The sequence below is a fragment of the Hippoglossus hippoglossus genome, chromosome 6 (genome assembly GCF_009819705.1).
Source record: "Hippoglossus hippoglossus isolate fHipHip1 chromosome 6, fHipHip1.pri, whole genome shotgun sequence".
Lineage (NCBI taxonomy): Eukaryota > Metazoa > Chordata > Actinopteri > Pleuronectiformes > Pleuronectidae > Hippoglossus > Hippoglossus hippoglossus.
In genome coordinates, this window is record NC_047156.1 from 26180948 (window position 1) to 26202009 (window position 21062).

Below are 21062 nucleotides of genomic sequence, written 5' to 3' on the forward strand. Positions count from 1 at the left end.
TCAGGTACATTTGGCTATGACATGGAGGTCTGTGTGACCCTCCAAGGATATGCCTCCCCAGACCATCACTGACCCACTGCCAAACCGGTCATGCTGGATGATGTTACAGGCAACATAACGTTCACCACGGTGTCTCCAGACTCTTTCACACTTGTCACACGTGCTCAGTGTGAACCGGCTCTCATCTGTGCAGAGAACAGGGCGCCAGTGGCGGACCTGCCAATTCTGGTGTTCTCTGGTGAATGCCAATCAAGCTGCATGGTGCTGGGCTGTGAGCACAGGTCCCACTAGAGGACGCCGGCCCTCATGCCGCCCTCATGGAGTCTGTTTGTGACAGTTTGGTCAGAAACATGCAAACGGTTTCCTGGTATCTCCTGGAATATCCTGCTGGGAGACACAGCAAACCTTCTTCTGCGGCACGTATGGATTCGCCATCCTGGAGGAGCTGGACTCCCTGTGCAACCTGATTGGGCTGCAGGTACCTCCTCATGCTACCAGTAGTGACAAGGACACGAGCAGAACACAAAACTAGAGAAGAATCAGTCAGGAAGCATAAGGAGAGAGTAACTGTCTGTGGGTTGTCTTTATTTGTCCTCTCCACTGCACCTGTTGTCACTTTCATTTGCACCAAAGCAGTGAAATTGATTCACAATCACTTGTGCTTCCTAAAGAGACAGATTGATATCCCTGATGTTTAACTGACTGGGTGTTGTACTGTGACGTTTAAGTGTCCGCCTACTTTTTTTGAGCAGTGTATATGGTTATTATTAGTATTAAAAACCATGTTCTATGATTCCTTTTACTCTTATATAAATGTATCGACTGCTATATATTATCATAAAAAGCTAACAATTGGCAATATATTTGTTAGCTATGTAATTATAAACTTGCTTGAGACCAATTATTAACTTTTTCTTGCTCGTATTAGCTTCTTTTCATTTAAATGCTTGTATGGTGGTTGTATTTATATCTGCATTTATTGAGTAATATGTATGTTTCAGAGTTAATGATAGTATGAGGGAAATGAGCAAACCTAACTAACACCATTTCGTAATTTAGTCAATATTGGTAGAATTGAGGTGTAGTGTGTATTGAAATTCAATTATTATTCTCCAACAGCATTTTGATTAAATTAGGTGTTAGTGCAGATATATTAACCATATTTCAGTCCTCTTTTACTTTTCAATCTGAGTGTGTATTATATTAGCAAGCTCGCTTTCTTTAGTTAAACTAAAGCCAATACAAACAATATTTAACTACTGCTTGTCTATTTAGTACTAACATATCTGTATTTCTGGTGTGCTTTATTTCCAAAGACCATGTGTCCCTTTTTAACTCAAGTATATATGTATACTTAATAAATACTTTGAGATCAAGATCTCTATAATAGAGACCTGAGTAAGCAAAAGAAAGAACCGACACAAGAAGTAAAACAAAACAATGTATTCTATAATAGTGACAAAATAATAGCTGGTTCTTACACAGTTTTAATCTACAGTTCATGAATGATTCATAGTCCATGTCCAAGATTAGTATTTCAACCACTCCCCCACTCATAATGTGATCGTCTTACCTTAAAAAGATTTACAAGTGTGTAGTCCCAGGGGTTTTCAGAGTGGCTGCCATGTGACAGGCATGTGTGCATACAGTAACGGCTGCTAGAATGCAAATGAAATGTCCTTTTAGTGCCAGCTGATTGCCCCGCTCTGTTGCTGCTAGTGGTCCGTCATCTAAAAAACACGTCCACACTCCCTCGCATGGAGATGCTCAGATGTCAATAAGGAGGACATTTCTCCCTCCCTGTCCTTTCTCCCCCCTCTGAAATATCATCATGCTGCAAGGCAAATTTCTAGTGACATTTAATTAGAGAGTTTTTCTCTCATGTTGGGGTCAGGGGAAGAAACACGCTCTCCGCCTGTCTGCATTGTGTGTTACTGTTAAATACTCTTCAATCAGTCTAACCCTCTTCTGTCTCCCCCCCATCCCTGTCTCTAATTCAACAGTTTGTGTGCTGTACACTCAAGGAATAGCCAACAGGGAATGGAGAGAGGTGAGTACTGGAGTGGGCTGCTATGTTCGGGCTTACACTTTTTTGTCCTTGGAAATACCAGATTAAACCACCTTGATCAATGTTTTGTTTGAAGTCATCACATCTCAAACAGTTAACTCTTGTTGTGTTAATCCACTGACATTTCTTTGTCAGTAAGGGAAGAAATGTTTCTCAACATTACTCTATCATTCATAATTCTTATTCTTATTCTTATTCTTATGTTTGTTTGAGACAAGTTAACTGCCTAATAAGCAAGAGTTTTCATTCGTATTCATTGTATAATATAAGAATGGATAAGATATCGATAAGCAGCAGGCAAGTCAGAATGAGGTAGACAAGACAATTAAAAAATATATAAGAAAGGCAATAGAATAAAAAAAAAAATTTTAATAAAAAAATGTAAAGTGCAGTGGCACAGGATGATTGCATGAGCAAGTAAAAAACTGTTTGTACATAAGAAAAAAACGTTTATACATAAGAAGACGCGTTTGTACATAAGAAGACACGTTTGTACATAAACACAAGGGTGCAAAAAGCTATTTTCCGTTAAAAAATTTGCAAAAAGTACAAGTAGACTGACATGACCACACCAGTGCAGTATTTTATTTTTCATTTCAGATGGTGTTGTATATTTACTGTGTTAGTGCTGTGCCTCTGTTTGGCTTTATTTGGGTTAATTTCCTCAAAGAACAGGTCTAATTACCTTTGGGCCTCCATCCTCAAACCTGTGTCACAAACTCAATTTGTAAGCACTGCAGCTCACAAGTGATCCAAAACTTTACTTTTGACAATGACTCCTTCTTGGAAATGTCAGATTAGGTTGCAAGTCAAACAGGGCTCTGACAAGTATGGAGCATTTTTCCAAGTGACACATGTTCTTATGGAGAAAACAGTGTGAGGTTGGACTTGAGAAAAGACCCTGTAGAGCTCAACAGCGTGGTTCCAGAAGTAATAATCCCATTCATTTCCTGAATAGACATTTTCATTATCAGCCATAATATTGCAAACATCCAATATGGACTCCCCACAAGCACATTGATTTTATATGCTCCCATAGATGTAAGAGAGATTTAAGAAAAACTTGTTTTATTTGCGATGTCAAGAAGAGGTACAGCACCACCCACAATCCTCAGGTGTAATAGCGACATCACCACAATCTCGAAAATCATGTTGGCCACGATCAGATCCTTAAGCATTACATTAGGTTTACCACTGAACAACCATGATTTCTCTTTCTTATATCATGTGGTTTTTAAGAGATGAGGAAAAAAGTCAGAAGGGTTGAAAAGTTTGGTTGAAGTTTAAATTCAAGAAGAAGCGCTGGAAAGGGATCATTCGTAATGGTTTATGGGATGTGTACATGATGATGTACACAATCTTGTAATTTTTTTTTAATCTGTTTTCCAATATTATCTGTTGCTCTGAATCAAATGTTTTATGGTCAGCCTGGTTCCAGGCTTAAAAATGTTTTTATAAGGATTTTCTAAAAAGTCAATCGAGATAATTGGAAATTTACTTCTGGAACCAGAGCCATTCTAAATGTGGTTACCTTCATAATAAGGATTTATCATCTGTATGGTGGTCATTTCAGAATCTGCTAATCAGACCCAGGTCTTTATACTTGGTTGTCCTTCTCTAGTCAAAACTTCAGGGGAAGTCAGGATCAGCTCTGATTTGAGCTAAATACTCTTGTGCCAATAATTATCATGTAACTGTTGATACTGGATATTAAGCATTTGGTATTTAGATAATTAGTATGTTACCATGATTATACTGTCAATTAATTTGAGCAGTTTCATTTAATTAATGCTTTTACAAAGGTACTGTTTATCATGTGACTGCAACCTGGAGTGTATTATTTTATTGTACAAGGTTTCTATATTCTTAGTCACTCAGTCTTTAGTTAGTTGAACAAGTATTGATGGCATCCATTAACCAAGTATTACCTTCCTCACTTCTTGTCTAGTTTGGTAGGACAGAAGTCATAGACAACACCCTCAACCCTGACTTTGTTCGCAAATTCATTCTGGACTACTTCTTCGAAGAGCGGCAGAATCTACGCTTTGACCTGTGAGTTAACATTTGACTTATGCGCGTTAGTGTGTGTGTATTTGTGTTTGTGTATCTGTGTGTGTTGTGCAGGCGTGGGTGAGAGTGCTGCTCTGTGTGCGACTGAAATATTCATGACATGTGCAGAGGGAGATGTAAGTCTTCTCCCCTTTAAATAAAAGACAAGTTTTCGTGCCACTTTTTCACCAGCGTTTCCATTTGAATTCATCCCATTTATACAATACGTTGAGACAAAACAGGGCCAGACGCCCACATGAATCACACACTTGGCATTTTATGATGAATACGATTACTTTTTTGGATTTGCTCATTTAAACCTCGGCCTCGATTGAAGTGCTGTTACAGTGTTATGTGAATTGAATCATTAAGCCAACATTTAAAAAACCTGCAACCACAAAATAATTTTAAGTGATTTAATTTTTTTAATTTGTCAATTTGTTTTTTATAAAATGTTCTTCTGAATTTGAATAAAAGTGAGTAATATTAATGAAAAGTTATGCATGAAACAGTCAGAACAGATTACTTTTTAACCACAGATGCAGGAGATGTTCTCTGTTTTAATCTTTTTAAACCTAAATGTGGCTTTAGACACAGTTGATCATACAATTTTGATTTACTGCCTTAAGCACTGAGTGTCTCTGCATAGAGTTTGCTGAGACCTTACTGCTCACTCAAAGAAAGCTTGCACTATTGAGAGACCTGACTCTTCAGCTATCATACTGTACGTCCCTTAGAGCTCATTGTGAGGCTCATCATATCCTCTATGAATTTTATTTTGTAGCTTCATTTGTAAACATCAGAGACACAAATTAATATTTATCAAATTTTCAAGTCAGCCAATAACGTGGCAGCAGTGACAGACACACAGTCACACGGAGACAGGTCAGAAGCTTAAGTCAATATTCTCATCAAACGTCAGGGAACCGAGGGAAAAGATTTGTGTTCTCTCTGACTTGGACTAAACTGCTGACCACCTGAGATTTTACACACATCAGTCTCTAGAGTTTTTACTCAGATTGGAGATCCTAGGCCTGTGTGGGCTGCATACAGCCCAGAGGCTGGAGGCACCCTTGCTTTGCTATATAACCAATGTAAATTGCATAATAATAATTCATTGCTATGTTTAATTTGACATCACATCTCTGAAGCTGTGTCACTGAAGTCATGTTTAACTCATTAGTAGGAAAGAGAGGGAACTGGCATGTAATGTGACTGTCATACAGTATAATTAGAAATGTGTCTGATAAACTCTGGTGTATGATAGGAAAGTGTTTATTGCAGATAATAATGTATAATGTTGAAGTGAGTCATATTTCCTCATGCAACCCTAAAAGTCAACCTGTCTAAAGGATTATGAAAATCTGGATTTTTCTCTATTGTGTTCCAGCCTTGCGCATGTTCTTTGTAATTTTTCCGATGATAGCTCATGAAATATGGAACAACTCTTTAGTTTTTTTTTTGTTGGCCTGTCAGCAGGGCCTCATGCTGCTAACAGACTGTGGGAGGTTGCAGTGAAGGTCAAGAAGAGATGCTAGCTGGTTGATTTTGTGTGTGTGTGTGTGTTTGTGTGTGTGTGTGTGTGTGTGTGTGTGTGTGTGTGTGTGTGTGTGTGTGTGTGGGTGTGTGGGTGTGTGGGTGGGTGGGTGGGTTTTTACTGTGTGTGTGTGTAATCTCATCTGCTAGAGAAATGTGGTGCGAGTATCATGCAAGGTCTTAAAGTTGACAAGAAATAGAGAGGTGATACAGGATGATTGTGTGTTGCGTGTACGCGTGTGTAAGTGTGAGTGTATGTGTGCGTGCATACAGCCGATCCGACTCCCTGCATGGCTTATGGGTGAGCATCAGGCCCCATTAGTGTTTTCTGGGCTGATGACCCTGCGATCACTTGCAGCGAGGACATGGCTGCCACACACACTCAAACACACACACACAAACGTGCTCACTCTGCCTCACACATGCCTGCCCTAAGAACAAAATATAACTCCAAAAACACACACACATTTGCTCGCACACATAGACACACATTTACACTTTGCTTGTCAGGCATTCTTTTCTTTTCTGATCATGTTGAGCTGTAACATGCATGTGCACGTACACAAACACACACACTTCCACCAGTGGCTACTTCTGCTCTCCTTCGCCTCTGTCCTGAGTAACTCATAGATTTATTCGATTATATTTGATTATGTAAATAGTAGGCAACTGATTTAGTAGTATCTCAGGTCTATTGCGCATGGCACACACTATGGCAGTGTCTCCTGAGGTGTGAAAAAAAAAAAAAGCCAATCCCGTGCTTCGTGTAGCTCACGTGACGACGCTGTCTCCTCTCTGGTATAAATGTTTGAAAAATGGCAGAGACGAACATGGCTAACGATACCGCGGAGACAATATTAATTTATATATATATTTTCAACACCATACTGTCTTGTTCAAACGGATTTAGCTGAATTTAGGTGAATTTAAGATATGTTGAACTTTGATTATGAACAGTCAGAATTAAATTGAGGTATCTGAAAATGGGATTATAAACTAATTAAATTGCAGATGTCTGTAGTACATATAGAAACAACACTGTACAGGTAAATGAAGTTGCTTTTCAAATTAATTGCTGGAAAGGGTCAAATGCTTTTGTCTTTTTGTTCGATTAACAATCGATTAATCAATAACATAATTGACAGATTAATCGATTATCAAAATAATCGTTAGTTGCAGCCCTAGTCCTGAGGTGTGGAAGTCTTTACAGTGTAGCTCCGGCAGCCCATCATTACTTCCACCTACCTCCACTGGCTCCACATCCCTTCAGGACATCCATAGACAGACAATGCTGAACTGGCTGCAAACCGCCAGTTTAGCTGCAACTGAACCCACCCACGCTCCTTTTTACCCGAAGACCCCAGAGCCACGACATACTTTGCTTCCTCTGCTGCAAATCCTGTTAATCCTCATCACACTGCTGGCCATGTTCAGTGCTCCTCTTATGAGGAGCTCACTTGTGAAGCTCACTGAAGCCAGTGGAAGCTCCCTCCTTTTGGTGGATGCTTGTCTAATCAAGTGTGCCGAGTGTTAGTTGAAGAGGGGCTGCTATAGCTGTATTTCCTTTTTATATTTTCTGGATTGAAGACATGTCTTCTTAAATTGGAATTCAAGAAGTCCTGAACTGAAACTATATTATCGGATGTGCACATGTTCATTAAAGGTCTTTGCACACCAAGTTCATAGTTTTCGTATGTGTTATTTTAATGCGTCATCCAATAAAAATCCTCACGCACAGAAACCTTGCACATTGAGGCTGATGTGTTTTTGTTGTATTATTTGTCCTAAAATGTCGTCTCATCTTCTGATCAAAGAGCTGCGTATTTATCCCGATCGCTTCCCAGTCTATTTCAGGATACTAGTCGTCCAGTTTAATGCACTAGTAGCAACACATGGGCCGTATGTTAAATAGAAGACAACACATTTCTGTAATCCAAGTGATCCTGAACAACTCTCTGGAACATCTTAGACTGATATAAATAACAAATCGTACCTGATCCTAAAAGTTTCAGAGTGTGGTGGTATTTATTTTTAAACATGCAATTAAACAATTTTGGACAAAAATATGGACTTGGTATATAAAGACCTTAAGTGTCTACAATATTGCGGACTGAATAATTTCATGCCACTCACAGAAAAACACTTGCAACATTTTTGCATAAAAATGTGTTATTTCAGTTCAAGTAATAATACCTTAGAATCAGGTAAAACTCCAAATCTATTTTTTTCATTTATGAATGAGAAAGAAAACACATTCGTTATCACATCTTGTTATTTATGTGAAACTATTAAAATCTGATTAAAAAAATAAAATACCGGGTTTCGTGGTATTTCGTTTTTTCTCCTTGGCAAAATAAAATTCCAAGAATAGAACCTCATTTCAATAAGAGCCAAAATCAAGCAGGATCAGAGAATATAAAATCTTAAATCTAATAGCCAGCCACAGTTTGCTGTAATTCCTCCCTGTAACAAAGTATGACAGACACCACCAACATGGACACATCAAAATGTATATCAGGCTACAAATACATGATTTACATTTGAATTGTTGAAAATCATGTCTTTGTTTGTTTGGCGTCATTAGTCATCACTGTTCAGTTCAAACAGAGAACTGAGCAGGCTTCACCCCCCCTCACATAAGAAAGCAGACAGCAAGCACAGGAGCAAGAGAAATCCTGTCTGGCCCTTTGCCAACTCAGAGTGATGTCATCGACACACACACACACACACCCACACACCCACACACCCACACACATTCAGTCAAACTCAACAAATGTGCATGTGTCAGGTGTGTTTGTATATGTGTGCGGGTGAACATGTGCAACCGAATCATCCATCATACATACATTAGTAGTATGTTCCACCCCCCCCCCCCCCCCCCCCCTCTCTCTCCCTCTCCTCAGGTCTCATTATTAAATAAGATCAAATTAATCTTTTATGAACATTTGGGAGTGACAGAGGCAAGGGGCGAATAGAACATGAAGCGCACCTGTGCATTTTGCCAGTGGCACGTTGCGTAACAGCAGCGTGTTTCCTTGCTCTGATGGGATTACATTAGTAAAAGCACTTTATTGGAGCACTAGATTATCTGTCTTCTTCTTCTGATATCCTAAATCCAAATTATAAGTCTATATCCATATGAACAACTGTCACTATCACATCAGTACTTGGAAAGTGGAATTTTTTTAATATTTCTGGATAATAATAATAATAATAATAATAATAATAATAATAATAATAATAATAATAACTTTATTTGTATAGCACTTATCTAAACACTGTTACAAAGTGCTTCACAAAAAATATCCAATGCAAAAAGAAGAGTAAATTATAATAAAAGGTATTCAGTTCAGTTCACTTTTAAGGGCCAAATCATAACATAATAAGGTCACGACCATCGATGAATTGTGGTTGCAATAAAAGTAAGATGAAAGGAATAAAGGAGTTAAAACAACACAGTAGTACCAGAATTACAAATTGAATGTTAACAATGCTTTCCTGTAGAAATATGTTTTGAGCAGTGATTTAAAGATAGGTAGTGAGTCGGCGAGCCTAATCTCGTCAGGCAGGGAGTTCCAGAGCCTCCGGGCGCTGACAGAGAAAACACGGCCACCACGAGTAGTCAGCCTTGACCTAGGGACAGCCAACAGGGACAGGCTGGCCGATCTCAGGTTAAAACTAGGATTGTAGGGAGTCAAGAGCTGTGAGATGCCCATGTTGAGCTTTGAAAGTTATTATAATAATCTTAAAATTAATCCTGAATTTAACTGGCAAACAGTTAAGGGCTGCAAGGATTGCCGTGATATGAGACGTACGGTTTGTGTTAGTTTTGAATTTAATTTTAAATTTTGAACAAGCTGCTAACGAGTTACTGAGGTTTGACTAAGGAATGTTAAAGCTTTTCTAATTCAGGGAGAGATAGAATTGATTTAATTTTGGAAATATTTTGTAGATGGAAGTAGGAGGATTTAATGATTTCATTAACGTGTGTTTTGAAATCCAGGGTAAAGTGTTACGATTTTCACAGTCATTAATGATACTGAGGCCAACGATGCTGTTGTACCGTCATCCATGAAATCAGATCAGTGAAGCCTTTGGTGCCATAATCATGAGCCCACTTTAAAGTTAAACAGATTCTTTGCAGTGATTACTGAAGAAGTGTGTTGCATTAATGGCAGGTGATGAGGGAGAGGAGCTTGTGTAGATGACTAATTTGTGTTTTGGCAGCTTTTCAGTCACAGACCTGCTGCTCCAATCGTACAGCCTTTCATTCTGATGTGTCTTCTCTTCTCTCCTTTCTGCAGGTATGATTTAGACTGCAAGAGTGACAACCTCTCCAAACATGTAAGTGTCTCCTTCACCTCAGCCATTAAAAAAATCAGTCACGCATTCATGGAGATATTATACAGCCAAATGTTTACCCTTACAGTACAATAGCAGCCTGATTTGAATCTCAATGTCAAAGGTAAGAGTTGCCTAACAGGAACTAAGCAGTTGTTATGACATTTGATGGATTTTTTTATGACCCATACCACAGATAGTCAGCCACAGTAGAGCAAGACAACTAAGTATGAAAGTTAACGATCTTAACAACAAAACACAAATAATTAATATACAGTTACTGCAGTGGCAGATCTGGGATTTTTTCTTAATCAGGGGTCATAAAGGAGCCACAGTTTAGACTGAGGGTCAATTATATGTCCAACATTCATGCACAATTCCTTATTCACTAAGGTGCACATTTAGGTCATTCCTTGTTTACAGTTTACAATATATTGAAAATTGTTTCTTGTTTAAACACACATTAAACACATTTAAGAAATTCTCATATTTATTGTTAGTATTGTTAGTAAGTAAGCAGTTTATTTAAAAAAAGACTACTTACAGGACAAGGGCTAATCACGTAGGGATCCACCCCTGAATCTCTGTCATATCAGTACACAGGCAAACCTGCCCACAGTTGAGCATTACTATGGAAACTATTCGTGTTTAACAATTTTTTCGACCTCAAACTAATCCTCACAGTGGGAATAAGGCTGTTTATGATGCCCCGCTGCTTGACCCAGGCTAATATCGAAATTTAATAAGTAATTTAATTTTATCGATATTCAGCTGCTATGGCTGAGCCCACTGACTTGTTAGACAGAATAGTCTGAATGCCCCTCTCAGTAGTCCAGCACTTCTGTCTACCTACCGTCTACCTTCACTAGTTCTATTAGTCTCTAGTAGTCATATAAGAACATGTTCACCAGTTTCTGGCTAAGTGCACCTGTAAGGTGAATCCAATGCTCACTAAAGCAAAGAGCAGATGCGTTGTGTCGTCAATCAGCCTCATGTCTGCACTGCGTTTGCACAGGTTAAGCTGCAGAGGTCGGTCCAACTGACTTGTTAGACAGCTTCATCTGAGAGCCAGGCTCCAACCGCCTACACTGTATAACACATTCCACTAATCTTATCAATAGCCACTACTCAGCCTTCTCTCTGAATGGATTATGGCCTTTGGATTTTCTATTAAAATTACCTATTTTGAGTTGTGTCCATGACATTGAGAATGTTCACGATTGTTTTAAAGGGCCCTAGAATAACTCCTTTTTACCTGCACCCATACACTCAACTAAACCCTCTGTAGCAGGTTATACTCAAGCTACCAGCATGCTAACTGTCTATAACTAGCCACGTCAAGCTTGTCAGCATGTTGCTCAACCATTTAAACACCAGCCAAGAAGTCACTCTTAGCTACCTCCTTTTAGAAAGTAGCAAAGCCTGCTAAGGTAATTAGCATGCTAACAGAATACTAAGCCTACCAGTATACAGCCGGAGCCCTAGGACGGAAAGATCTTCTACAATCTGCCAGTCATGTTCTGCTTATGCTCCTTTGTCAAGTGGGTGCAGATATGTACAGGTATGAGTGGGCCGAAAGATCTGCCAATTTTAAATCCTGACTGATCTTGATGCCGCCCACAATCTAATTTTGAAATGAATCGTAGAGATTGTGACATTTAATGACATTTACATTGAGTCTACCCTGATAATATGGATCCATGCTACACTGGCATACCAACAGAATGATTGCCTACTAGATAACACGTGCCTCTATCACTGGGTCTCTTTAATGTGTGATGAAAAAGATTTCAACGTGAGCAAACAGCTTGGAGGATGAGGGGCTGGTCCCAAAAAAAGATCTCAGTAGTGTGGCAGTGGTTTGGCTCTGCATGTTCAGACATTTCCCAAAGTATATACTTACTGGTCAGCACACCTATTCAAGATTATCAAGAATGTGGTACAGTTCATATGTGGACAATGTGAGATTTAAGACACTTTAAGACATGCAATGGTGCATGTCCGTAGGCATAGTCCGTAAGTGTGGATTTTCTCAAGAGAACATTTCAAAACTGGACAGATAGATCACACTTCAGATAAATGGATCACTATTCAAAAACGATAGAATTTTTTTAGGATGATCTCCAACTGCGAAGCTCTTCCTCCATCTTGATTTAATATCTGTTCCTTCAGATTTCACAGCCCTACAGCCACATTCTTCACCTTCCTTTCAAACTGAATTTTCAGCAGTGCCCTGCTCCAGTTCTGTCTATTACCCGGGCTCCATCTCCACCCACGGCCCCTTTCATGTTACCCGTCCTCATACTCATTGCCAACTGCAGGTAGAGTTCTTTTTCTCAGATCCAACCCCAGAGTGCCCCGGGGCTTCTTCTGAGAGCGCTGAGCAATGTGAGCACAGCGACTCACTCTCAGCATGAAGACTGAGGACGCTTGGATGCGTTCTGTCGTGGCTGTGGATGTGTGGGATTGGAGATCTGGCACACAGTGATGGCTCTATTGTTCGGGCAAAGTCCATCCCCAGTCTCAGTCGCTATAAATAACCGAAAATGGAAATAGTGCTCACAAGTACAGTATCTCTCTTGACAGCTTCAGTGCCACCGTTTGAGGATGACTCCTTCCCCCCATCAAAGCAGATGTTGTCGCTGTGCCATATGGTGTGCATACCTTGTGCCGATATGGCTGCAGGGGAAGAAACAGAGAAACAGGGTATACAGTAAAATCTAATTAAGGGCTGGATGTTCTGTTTCATATTAGATGAAATGATGTTGCTTTTTCATGATGACAGATGCTTGGCATGTCCTCTACTCTCATGATCCCAATCGGCTTCAGAACATCATCAAACTAAGTCTTTTGTTATTGTTTGGATTTAGAGATCCCGTAGGGGCAGAAGTTTCATATAGTACATTTAAGGCAGAAAGTGTTGGTGTAAGAGTTTTGTCAAGTCCTATCTAACAATATGGTCAGAGGGACTTTATGAACAATAGACATAGATATTTGTCTGTGGATGTCCTATATTAGAGGCCACATGAGTAAAAGAACTTTAAGAAAGGATGTTTTGGGAATTCAGCCTGTTAATCTGAGGCGCCTGAGCCTCTAGCCGTAGATTTATGTGGCGTAGCTGGCACGAGGCGGTGGCAGCTAGCTAGCAGCACAATTCTTTTGGAAGACCAGAGGGTTTTTGTCTTCTTCTTTCAAGACCTTGACTCGGGGAGAAATTTGTTCGGCACCGGCAAAGATCTTTGGAGCAGCTTTCTGCCCCCCAGACTAAACACAGCTCATCTGTCAAGTATTTACACACACGCTCGCACACACGTACATGCATGCTTACACATGCACACATTTATACACAATCTGGTAGGGGAGACCTCAGTATCAGTGTATGAACAATAAGTCCAGGTCTGTTTTGAACAGCCTGTTTCTTTTTGTACACCTTCCTCTTTCTCTGCTTTGCGGTTCTTGTCAGCCAAAGGCTCTTCCTGCCTGAGCTGACTCCTCTCTCATGGTCACCCTTCAGTGATCAACAAGGACACGGCTCTCTCTGTATTGGATTTCAATGTGTATACTATACATGGGACACAGCAGGGAAGCTATGGTCAGTGCAAAAAAATTGACATTCAACATCTCAACATGTCAATGGACTGAAGTCTGAGGAACTTAACAACCAGAGTAGCTGCTACTCCAAGCCTTCTTTTTTGCGATCTCTTTATCTCTGTAGAAATCGGGTTATGTGCACAGCAAATACAATGTTTTCCCTTTTTTTGTGTGTCCCTATAATGGCATATTCCTCATACGGAGCCAATCACCTAACTGGCCCTGCCTTGTGTCCTTGATGGTCCTTGATACTGTAGATAATGTGATGAAAAGTGACAGGAGGCTTGCAACTAACAATTATTTTCAATTTAGATTCATCTGCTTGTTATTTTCTTGATTAATGAATGAATAGTTTTGCGTATAACATGGAAAACTATGTATATAGCTATAAATGATACAAATATATAAAACTACCTATTGCAATTTCTCAGAGCCCAAAGATGAAAGCCTGCAGATACCCAGTTTACTATCACATAAGATAAAGAAAAGACTGAAATCTTCCCTTTTGAAAAGCTGGAATCACAACAAAACAGAAATCTCTGTTGTGTTCAGGCGGGGGGTGACGCAACATGCAGAGGGAGGACGTCACTGATTAATTCTGCTGCAGAGATTTGGCGTTTTTTGTTTATAGCACAAGGATACCGGCGTTGGCCACTTATCACCAAAAGCTCTCTTGACATCTTCGTTGGTATCTTCTATCTTTAACTTTTTGTCTTTTTTTAGTTTTTCTGTTGTGTGTTAGAAACATCCTATAGAAAGCCACTCGCTCAAGGTGAATCCTGCAGAGGATCTCTTTTCTCACCTGGACTTATTCGGAAATTATCTGGAGATTTATTAGGGGCGTTCTCACCTACAGCCCCTCATCCGGAGCTCAATGCATGTCAGAAAGCAGCTTTAATGATTAATCAAATTTCAAAATAGTTACCAATTAACCAGCTTTCCAGCAACTAACTGTAGTTGCTGTTTAATGTCAACAGCTGTAGTTGACATTAAAGAGATGGTGTGAAATAAAATGTTTTCCTTGAGCGTGGTCTATTTGGAACAGTGGAACCTTAACTACCAAATGAAGAAACTCTTAATGAATGTTTCTCTCTGCAACTTACTGTCCTGCTTTATATTTTTCTTTATTTCTCTCTCATGTGTTTACTTGTTTGCGTCTCACACATGCAGGACTTCCTGGGCCAGGCTTTCGGTACTCTGGGTGAAATCGTTGGTTCCCTGGGAAGCCGCTTGGAAAAACCTTTGATGTAAGTAGCACATGCACTAACAAACACACACACACACACACTGTCTTCTGCTATTCTAATTAGACGCTAATAACCGGAAGCAAAGGTGCAAAAGGCTTGCATGGAATCACTCTAATCGGGTAGTCAGTATATTGAGTGCAGCAGAAAAGTTGTTTGGGTTCATGCTCAGATTTTATTTATAGATTTCTGTTCCTTTCAGATGATGAAGATGTTGATGAAAGCGTACGCTGTCTCCATCAGCTAAATGAGACAGATAGTTAAACAGCAGCAGGCCAAATGACAGACTGTGAACATGTTGAGGTGGTAAACAGCGTGTAGTGAAAAGGGACAGTACACCCTAATGGGAAGATGTCAGTGATGAGCGGAGCCCCCAGCTCGTTTTCTGAAGAAGCTTAAATGGAATGGAAGCCTCGACTCGTTGAATGATCTGGGACTATTCCCTTCGACTAAATATATGATATTCTGCTCTGTTTCTGATTACGATAACAAAGTAGGAATACCTGTAGCCAGCTCATGAAACTTTTTACACTTGCTGCTGTATGTGTGGAGGGTTTTACTTTTTTCTCCTCCTCTCATTCTTCTTGTATTTGTGATCAATCTCTAATGCAGTGGTGGGAACCTTTTTCCTATTGAGGACCATTTCAGCTTTTATGACATCATTTTACCTTCATGCTACTTTAATACTATCATAAAACACAAAACAGAAGACCCTGACCAGTATGTTAGTTGGCTGAATATATCAGCCTATATGAGTCTTTTACAGACTAATCAGTATCAGCATGTTTGTTTGTATGTGCCCATATGAAAATGTATATTGTACTATTACATCGGCGACTTTGAGAGCTTTGAAAAGTGTTACATAAATATGATATTTTATTATTATTATTATTATTATTATTATTATTATTATTATTATTATTATTATATTTTACAGAATTAACAATTTAGAGGGATGTGCATTTATGTTTGTATTTTATGTAAAAGTGTATTACTTTTAGACTGTAAAAATATTACATTTCTTTTTCACAAGGGTTTGATAATGACATCTTAGGAATCTTTGCCTATTTTTTCTTCTCAATATTGGTATCAGAAATAATTGAATCCCTTATATCAGTATCCGCAACAGCCAATTTAGGCCAGGCTCTAATGAACAGTTAACACCAAAAATAAAAATATACAAATATACAGAAGACTTGAAAAAGGCTGACTCAAATATATAAAATCAATGAAGCCTTTAAAAGACTCCTTTAAAAAGAAATAGGTCAATGCATAATACGCTGCATTGGTAATACACCTTCTCTTAAACCCATGTACGTCTCCTAAGGCAACGCTCTCTGAAAGAAAAGACACTTCTTTGTTGTGCCACATTGATAAAGTGGGTTGGAGTGTATGATATCGTCTCAGCTGCACTGAAACTGTCCTCTAACTCACAGAGCTGAGCTGCAGCATCTTCTCCAGCTACTGAAGAGAACAATTTGTTGTTACTTTTGTTTCCCTCCTGAGGCAACGAGCCGTTAGATGTGTGACCCTCGCCTTGTCCCCTGTCCTGCAGTGGTGTTGTGTGTGTGTGTGTGTGTGTGTGTGTGTGTGTGTGTGTGTGTGTGTGCGTGCGTGCGTGCGTGCGTGCGTGCGTGCGTGCGTGCGTGCGCGCGCGTGCGTGCGTGCGTGTGTGTGTGTGTGTGTGTGTGTGTGTGCCTAAGATTGAAGACAGTGACTTCACTAGTGTCTACATCCATGACCGTCTGTCTGTCTCTGTCAGTGTGTTAATGTTTGTGTGAGTGCGTGTGTGTGTGTGGAAGTGTGTGTGTGTGTGTGTGTCAGAATAAACGAACAGTTGCAGCTGTATGGATCTGCTGAAGAATGACACACAAGAAATATGATGTAAGAATGTGTTTCTGTCACTGAGTTATGTAATCACCTCTGCCTCATTCACTGTGTTTCATATCTGTGTGTGTGTGTGTGTGTGTGCATACCTACACATATTATTTCAATTCCTTTTATAAATATTTATAAATATTCTTTTTTATTTTGTAATGCTTGTTTGTGACTGAACGTTTGTGCAACTGTATGTGTGTATGTTTTATTCATTCAGGTGCTTCCAACACCCTCACCCCCCAACAAAACATCTTAAGTCACTTCTGCTCAGTCAAGTGTAGGCGGATCACAAACACAAAACAGACAATTGACAAATGACAATATGCTCCAAACACTCAATGCCACAGTAAGATTTGTTCACATTTTGTTGTGTGATATATTCTCTTCAGTGACTGAGACAACATTTTACAGCACAGTTGGTGTCTCAGAGGTCTGTCACCAATGTTTGGTTTCTGCTTGATGACTTTGATTAAAATGTTTTTAACAGTCACTCAAGTATCTAGGTACCTCTTTAGCTTTTAGTAGATCATAATTGGCTTTCCAACCACCAAGGGTAACCTTGAATATTTTTGGCTCTTGAACTATTGCCTTTATTTTAATGAAAGAAACTCATGTTTAAGACTGTATTGCTAGAATGTTGATATTGAAAAATTCTCCCAAACCCCAGTTTAATGTTTGACAATAACAATGGTGGTGGCTAACAATATGGAACACATTGTTTGAACTATTTATTTATACAACATTTGTGTATTATGCTACAGTGTGCTCTTTCATTTTGAGAACAGGACTTATTAATTTCACATTCCGATTTTCTTGGGCTTTCACTCAAATACAAGGGATAGTGGTTGAAACCTTCTCCTACGAATTTGGAGAGCACTTCAAGAAGCCGCTACGTGTCATTGCGAGCAACTGTTACATCATCAGTAGTCGTCACGGGTACCCGAGACATCATCAGTAGTCGTCGATGTAAATAGACGCGACAAAACGTTTTGGGAATGTCTTTGAAATAACATTGTTGAGATCTTAAATAAACCAATGCTATTGCTAGCAGTTACTAAAGTGACAAAGCTGGAATATCCTAATAACATCTATGCTAATGCAGGTGAATAAAATTACGAGGTTAATGCTCAGGACATGTCTTCCTGCTTTCCCTACGTACTGTGACAATAATGGTACAGCACAATGACATTTGCGATTCATCCAATGGAAATTGTAAAGCTTGGATGCTCTGCATTAGTTCACGTATAAATCCAAAGCACACAGCTTCAGGCTTCTAGCTGTGGTCTGTAAGCAACCCTGCCAGGATGCATTGTTATTAGAGGAGCAGTTCAGTTCAGTAACATCGCTGCTATATGCTAGTTAAAGTGCATTGTGTATCTTCAAAGTGGGGGGGATGGGACATTAAATTATGAATGGTTTTTTTTAAGGTTTAAAAAATGACCATAATACATTAAATAGATATTAAACTAAGATATTACAATTATTATCGTAATTTTTAAATCTGTATTTATTTCCTCTGCTCTTGTATCTGTCAAAATTCCTCAACCAATAGAATGCCAGATGTAGTGTTGACATGTGAAGTTGTCCCGCCCTCGTTATGGGTATTAGCTTTACTTCTTTAGGAGTCCCGTATGGGCGGTCACTTAAACCGCGATCATACACTCACGCCTGCCACAGCTTTATTTGCACACTGAGCTAGCACACCCACAACAGCGTGAGAAATCTGCGTGCAAGTGCTTAGTTTGAGCGTTAGCAGGGCAAATTCAACTGCAAGCATGGGGCTATTTGAGTGCAAGCGCGGTGTTTTGAATATAAGCATTACAAAATCTGAACCTGAAATACTGAAATATCTCACTTGAAACAAATTTACACTTTAACACTTTAAGGTTTGCTTCATTTCTGCAAAAGATCTTCAATCAATCAATCAATCAAATTTTATTTGTATAGCCTATATTCACAAATCACAATTTGTCAATTTAACAAGGTGTGACATCCTCTTACTCTTACTTACTTACATCTTACTTGCTGCTTTTTTGGAACATTTGTGCTTTTCATTGATGGGAAAGAGGAAAGTGCCACATCCTGACATGTTCACCCCATCATCGCATAATTTTGCAGGTTGTCAGTTACAGAACAAAACACTGATGTAATACAGACAGATATGTGGGTATATGCTATATGTACATACAAAACTCAGACTACTGTGATATGCACACTTCCAAAATACCAAAGCAAAGAATTAAGTTTGTACATGATGCAAATAAGAAATTCAGATGCTGATAAAAAAGTATTCAGTACTTCAGTCATTTATGCAATGCAATTTTAAACGTGGATGTTTTTGGGCTCACTCTGCTTCCACTCATCCGACTCACCTCTCATCTACCTCTCTGTCCTTCTTCCTCTCCCCTGTGACTTTTCATCTCTGTCTTCTCCTCCCTCTTTCTCGCTGCCATTTTTCCATCTGCCCCCTTACTGAGCAATCTCTCTGCTCGCACAGCAAATTAATCTCCCTGAATGCTTCCCTGTGCATCAAAAGACGGCAGTGTTTGTCTCAGGTGACAGAGACTGGCTGGGGAGGGGGGTGCTTCACAAGCCTTGCTTCAATTTGCCTTCAGTTTCCCTCCACATGTGTCATCGTAGGCTCTCTGCCATTACTGGACAGTACATGGCCAAATGAAATTATCTCTGCCCTGCCTCCTTCTGAATCTGGCCCCGGGTCTGTGGCATTCTTTTGGTCTATTTTTAGTGGTTGGTCTCCCCTGGCTTTATTGGCTGAATGTTACGCTTCGCCAGCTCAGGATGTAAACAAACGTCACTGTGAAATGTCACTGGGTGTGGTTTCATTACTTTGATGTTCTGTTTCCAAGGCTTTCATTCAGCAATAATTAACAGTAATTTAGTCCAGGTCTGGTCGGCTGAGTGTTGAGCATTTAAGGTTATTTAATTTTGCTTCTTTTATCTTGGATTAGGTTAGATTAGATTAGATTTGACTTGTTGAACACGTCATAAAGCCGTTTCTTAAAGTGTCAGGCTACTTGAATCTAACCGAAATATTCTGTTCTTCTCTTTTTTACTTCAAGTGGGATCCCAGGGAAGAAATGTGGAACCATCATAGTGAGAGCAGAGGAGCTGAGCAACTGCAGGGTGAGAGTTCATCATTTGTTCCCCTGTTGAAGGTTTTGAATTAAAACATCAGACATTCAGAGACCTTTCTCCTCCTTGTTTCTTCACTCTTCTGCAGTGATGACTCTGAACCCTCTAGTACTTCACACAGCTGAAAATAAAAACTCTATTTGACACAAATCTGGTTGTTAATATGGTAATGAATATATAAAATAAATATTCTCAAAATGCTTTTTTTAGGTTTACATAAATTTACAAAACCATTTTTATACAATTTTAACACATACACAGGTTCCCTCCAGCACTAATAAACACACAAATACAGTCTAACTGCCCTCTAATAAGTCCTACCCTCACCCTCTTCACTGTATATACCTCTGCCAAGGCCCAACAGTCCCCTTATAAAACCACATTTAATTTCACTATATTCAAGTCTGTACCAAAGTGCGCACAATCAAGATCCTTGATCCATGATGTATTCTTTGAGAAATCAGGAGAAATGTTGAAATATGTCCTTTTCTTGCAATGTTAAAGAAAAGGAAAAACAATTTGCATCTTCCCCCTGATTTGGATCCAAAATATAATTGAATGGGTGCTTTCCTGACCCATACCACATCCTTCTTCCAAACTTTGTGAAAACCCGTCCAGTTTGTGTGTAATCTTGATACCAAACACTCCAACCAACCAACAAACAGGCAGACAGGGGTGAAAACATAACCTCCTTGGTCGAGGTAAAAATATGATAAGCTTGTAATATACAATACTTTGTTAAGTTGTTCCCAGCCTTTCTCACTGACAATCATGCAGCTGTGACCCTTTGCAGTGGATACAGGTTGGGAGCCTCTAAAATTACAATAAGGATGCAGCAAAGATATTATTTGTTAGCAGTGGCGGCTTGTGATAAATGTAAATTCGGGTCGGTCCGGACCAAGCTCCTTTATCCTCTTTTTTTCTTGTTGGAGAGTTTTTGAAAAGAAATGAATGGATTTGCTGCAGTTCCACTTGAAGTCGTCATATCTTTGCCGGTCTGCTCGCAGCAGACGTAACTCAGTGACGGCGGATGGACCTGAGACGACGTCGAGGGTCGACCAATCACATTAGATTAAAATATAAATCAATACCTATTCGTTGTAAATAGAAGTGGAAGTGTCCGTGGAGCAAAGAGCTGCATCCCATGGACAATCTGCAACAACCAACTAAAGAGCAGCCCCAAAAGTATAGGGCCCCCATTC

General features: G+C 39.5%; 1 protein-coding gene across 1 annotated transcript in view; it reads left to right on the forward strand.

The window, feature by feature from the left end:
• LOC117763549 (copine-8-like) overlaps positions 1-21062 on the forward strand; it is a 62411-nt gene that overhangs the window by 19508 nt on the left and 21841 nt on the right. The window contains exons 3-7 of the mRNA XM_034588757.1: positions 2004-2050; positions 4017-4120; positions 9958-9997; positions 14756-14832; positions 19788-19851. Coding sequence (XP_034444648.1) covers positions 2004-2050; positions 4017-4120; positions 9958-9997; positions 14756-14832; positions 19788-19851 — 332 coding nt within the window. The remainder of the gene's footprint in view (positions 1-2003; positions 2051-4016; positions 4121-9957; positions 9998-14755; positions 14833-19787; positions 19852-21062) is intronic.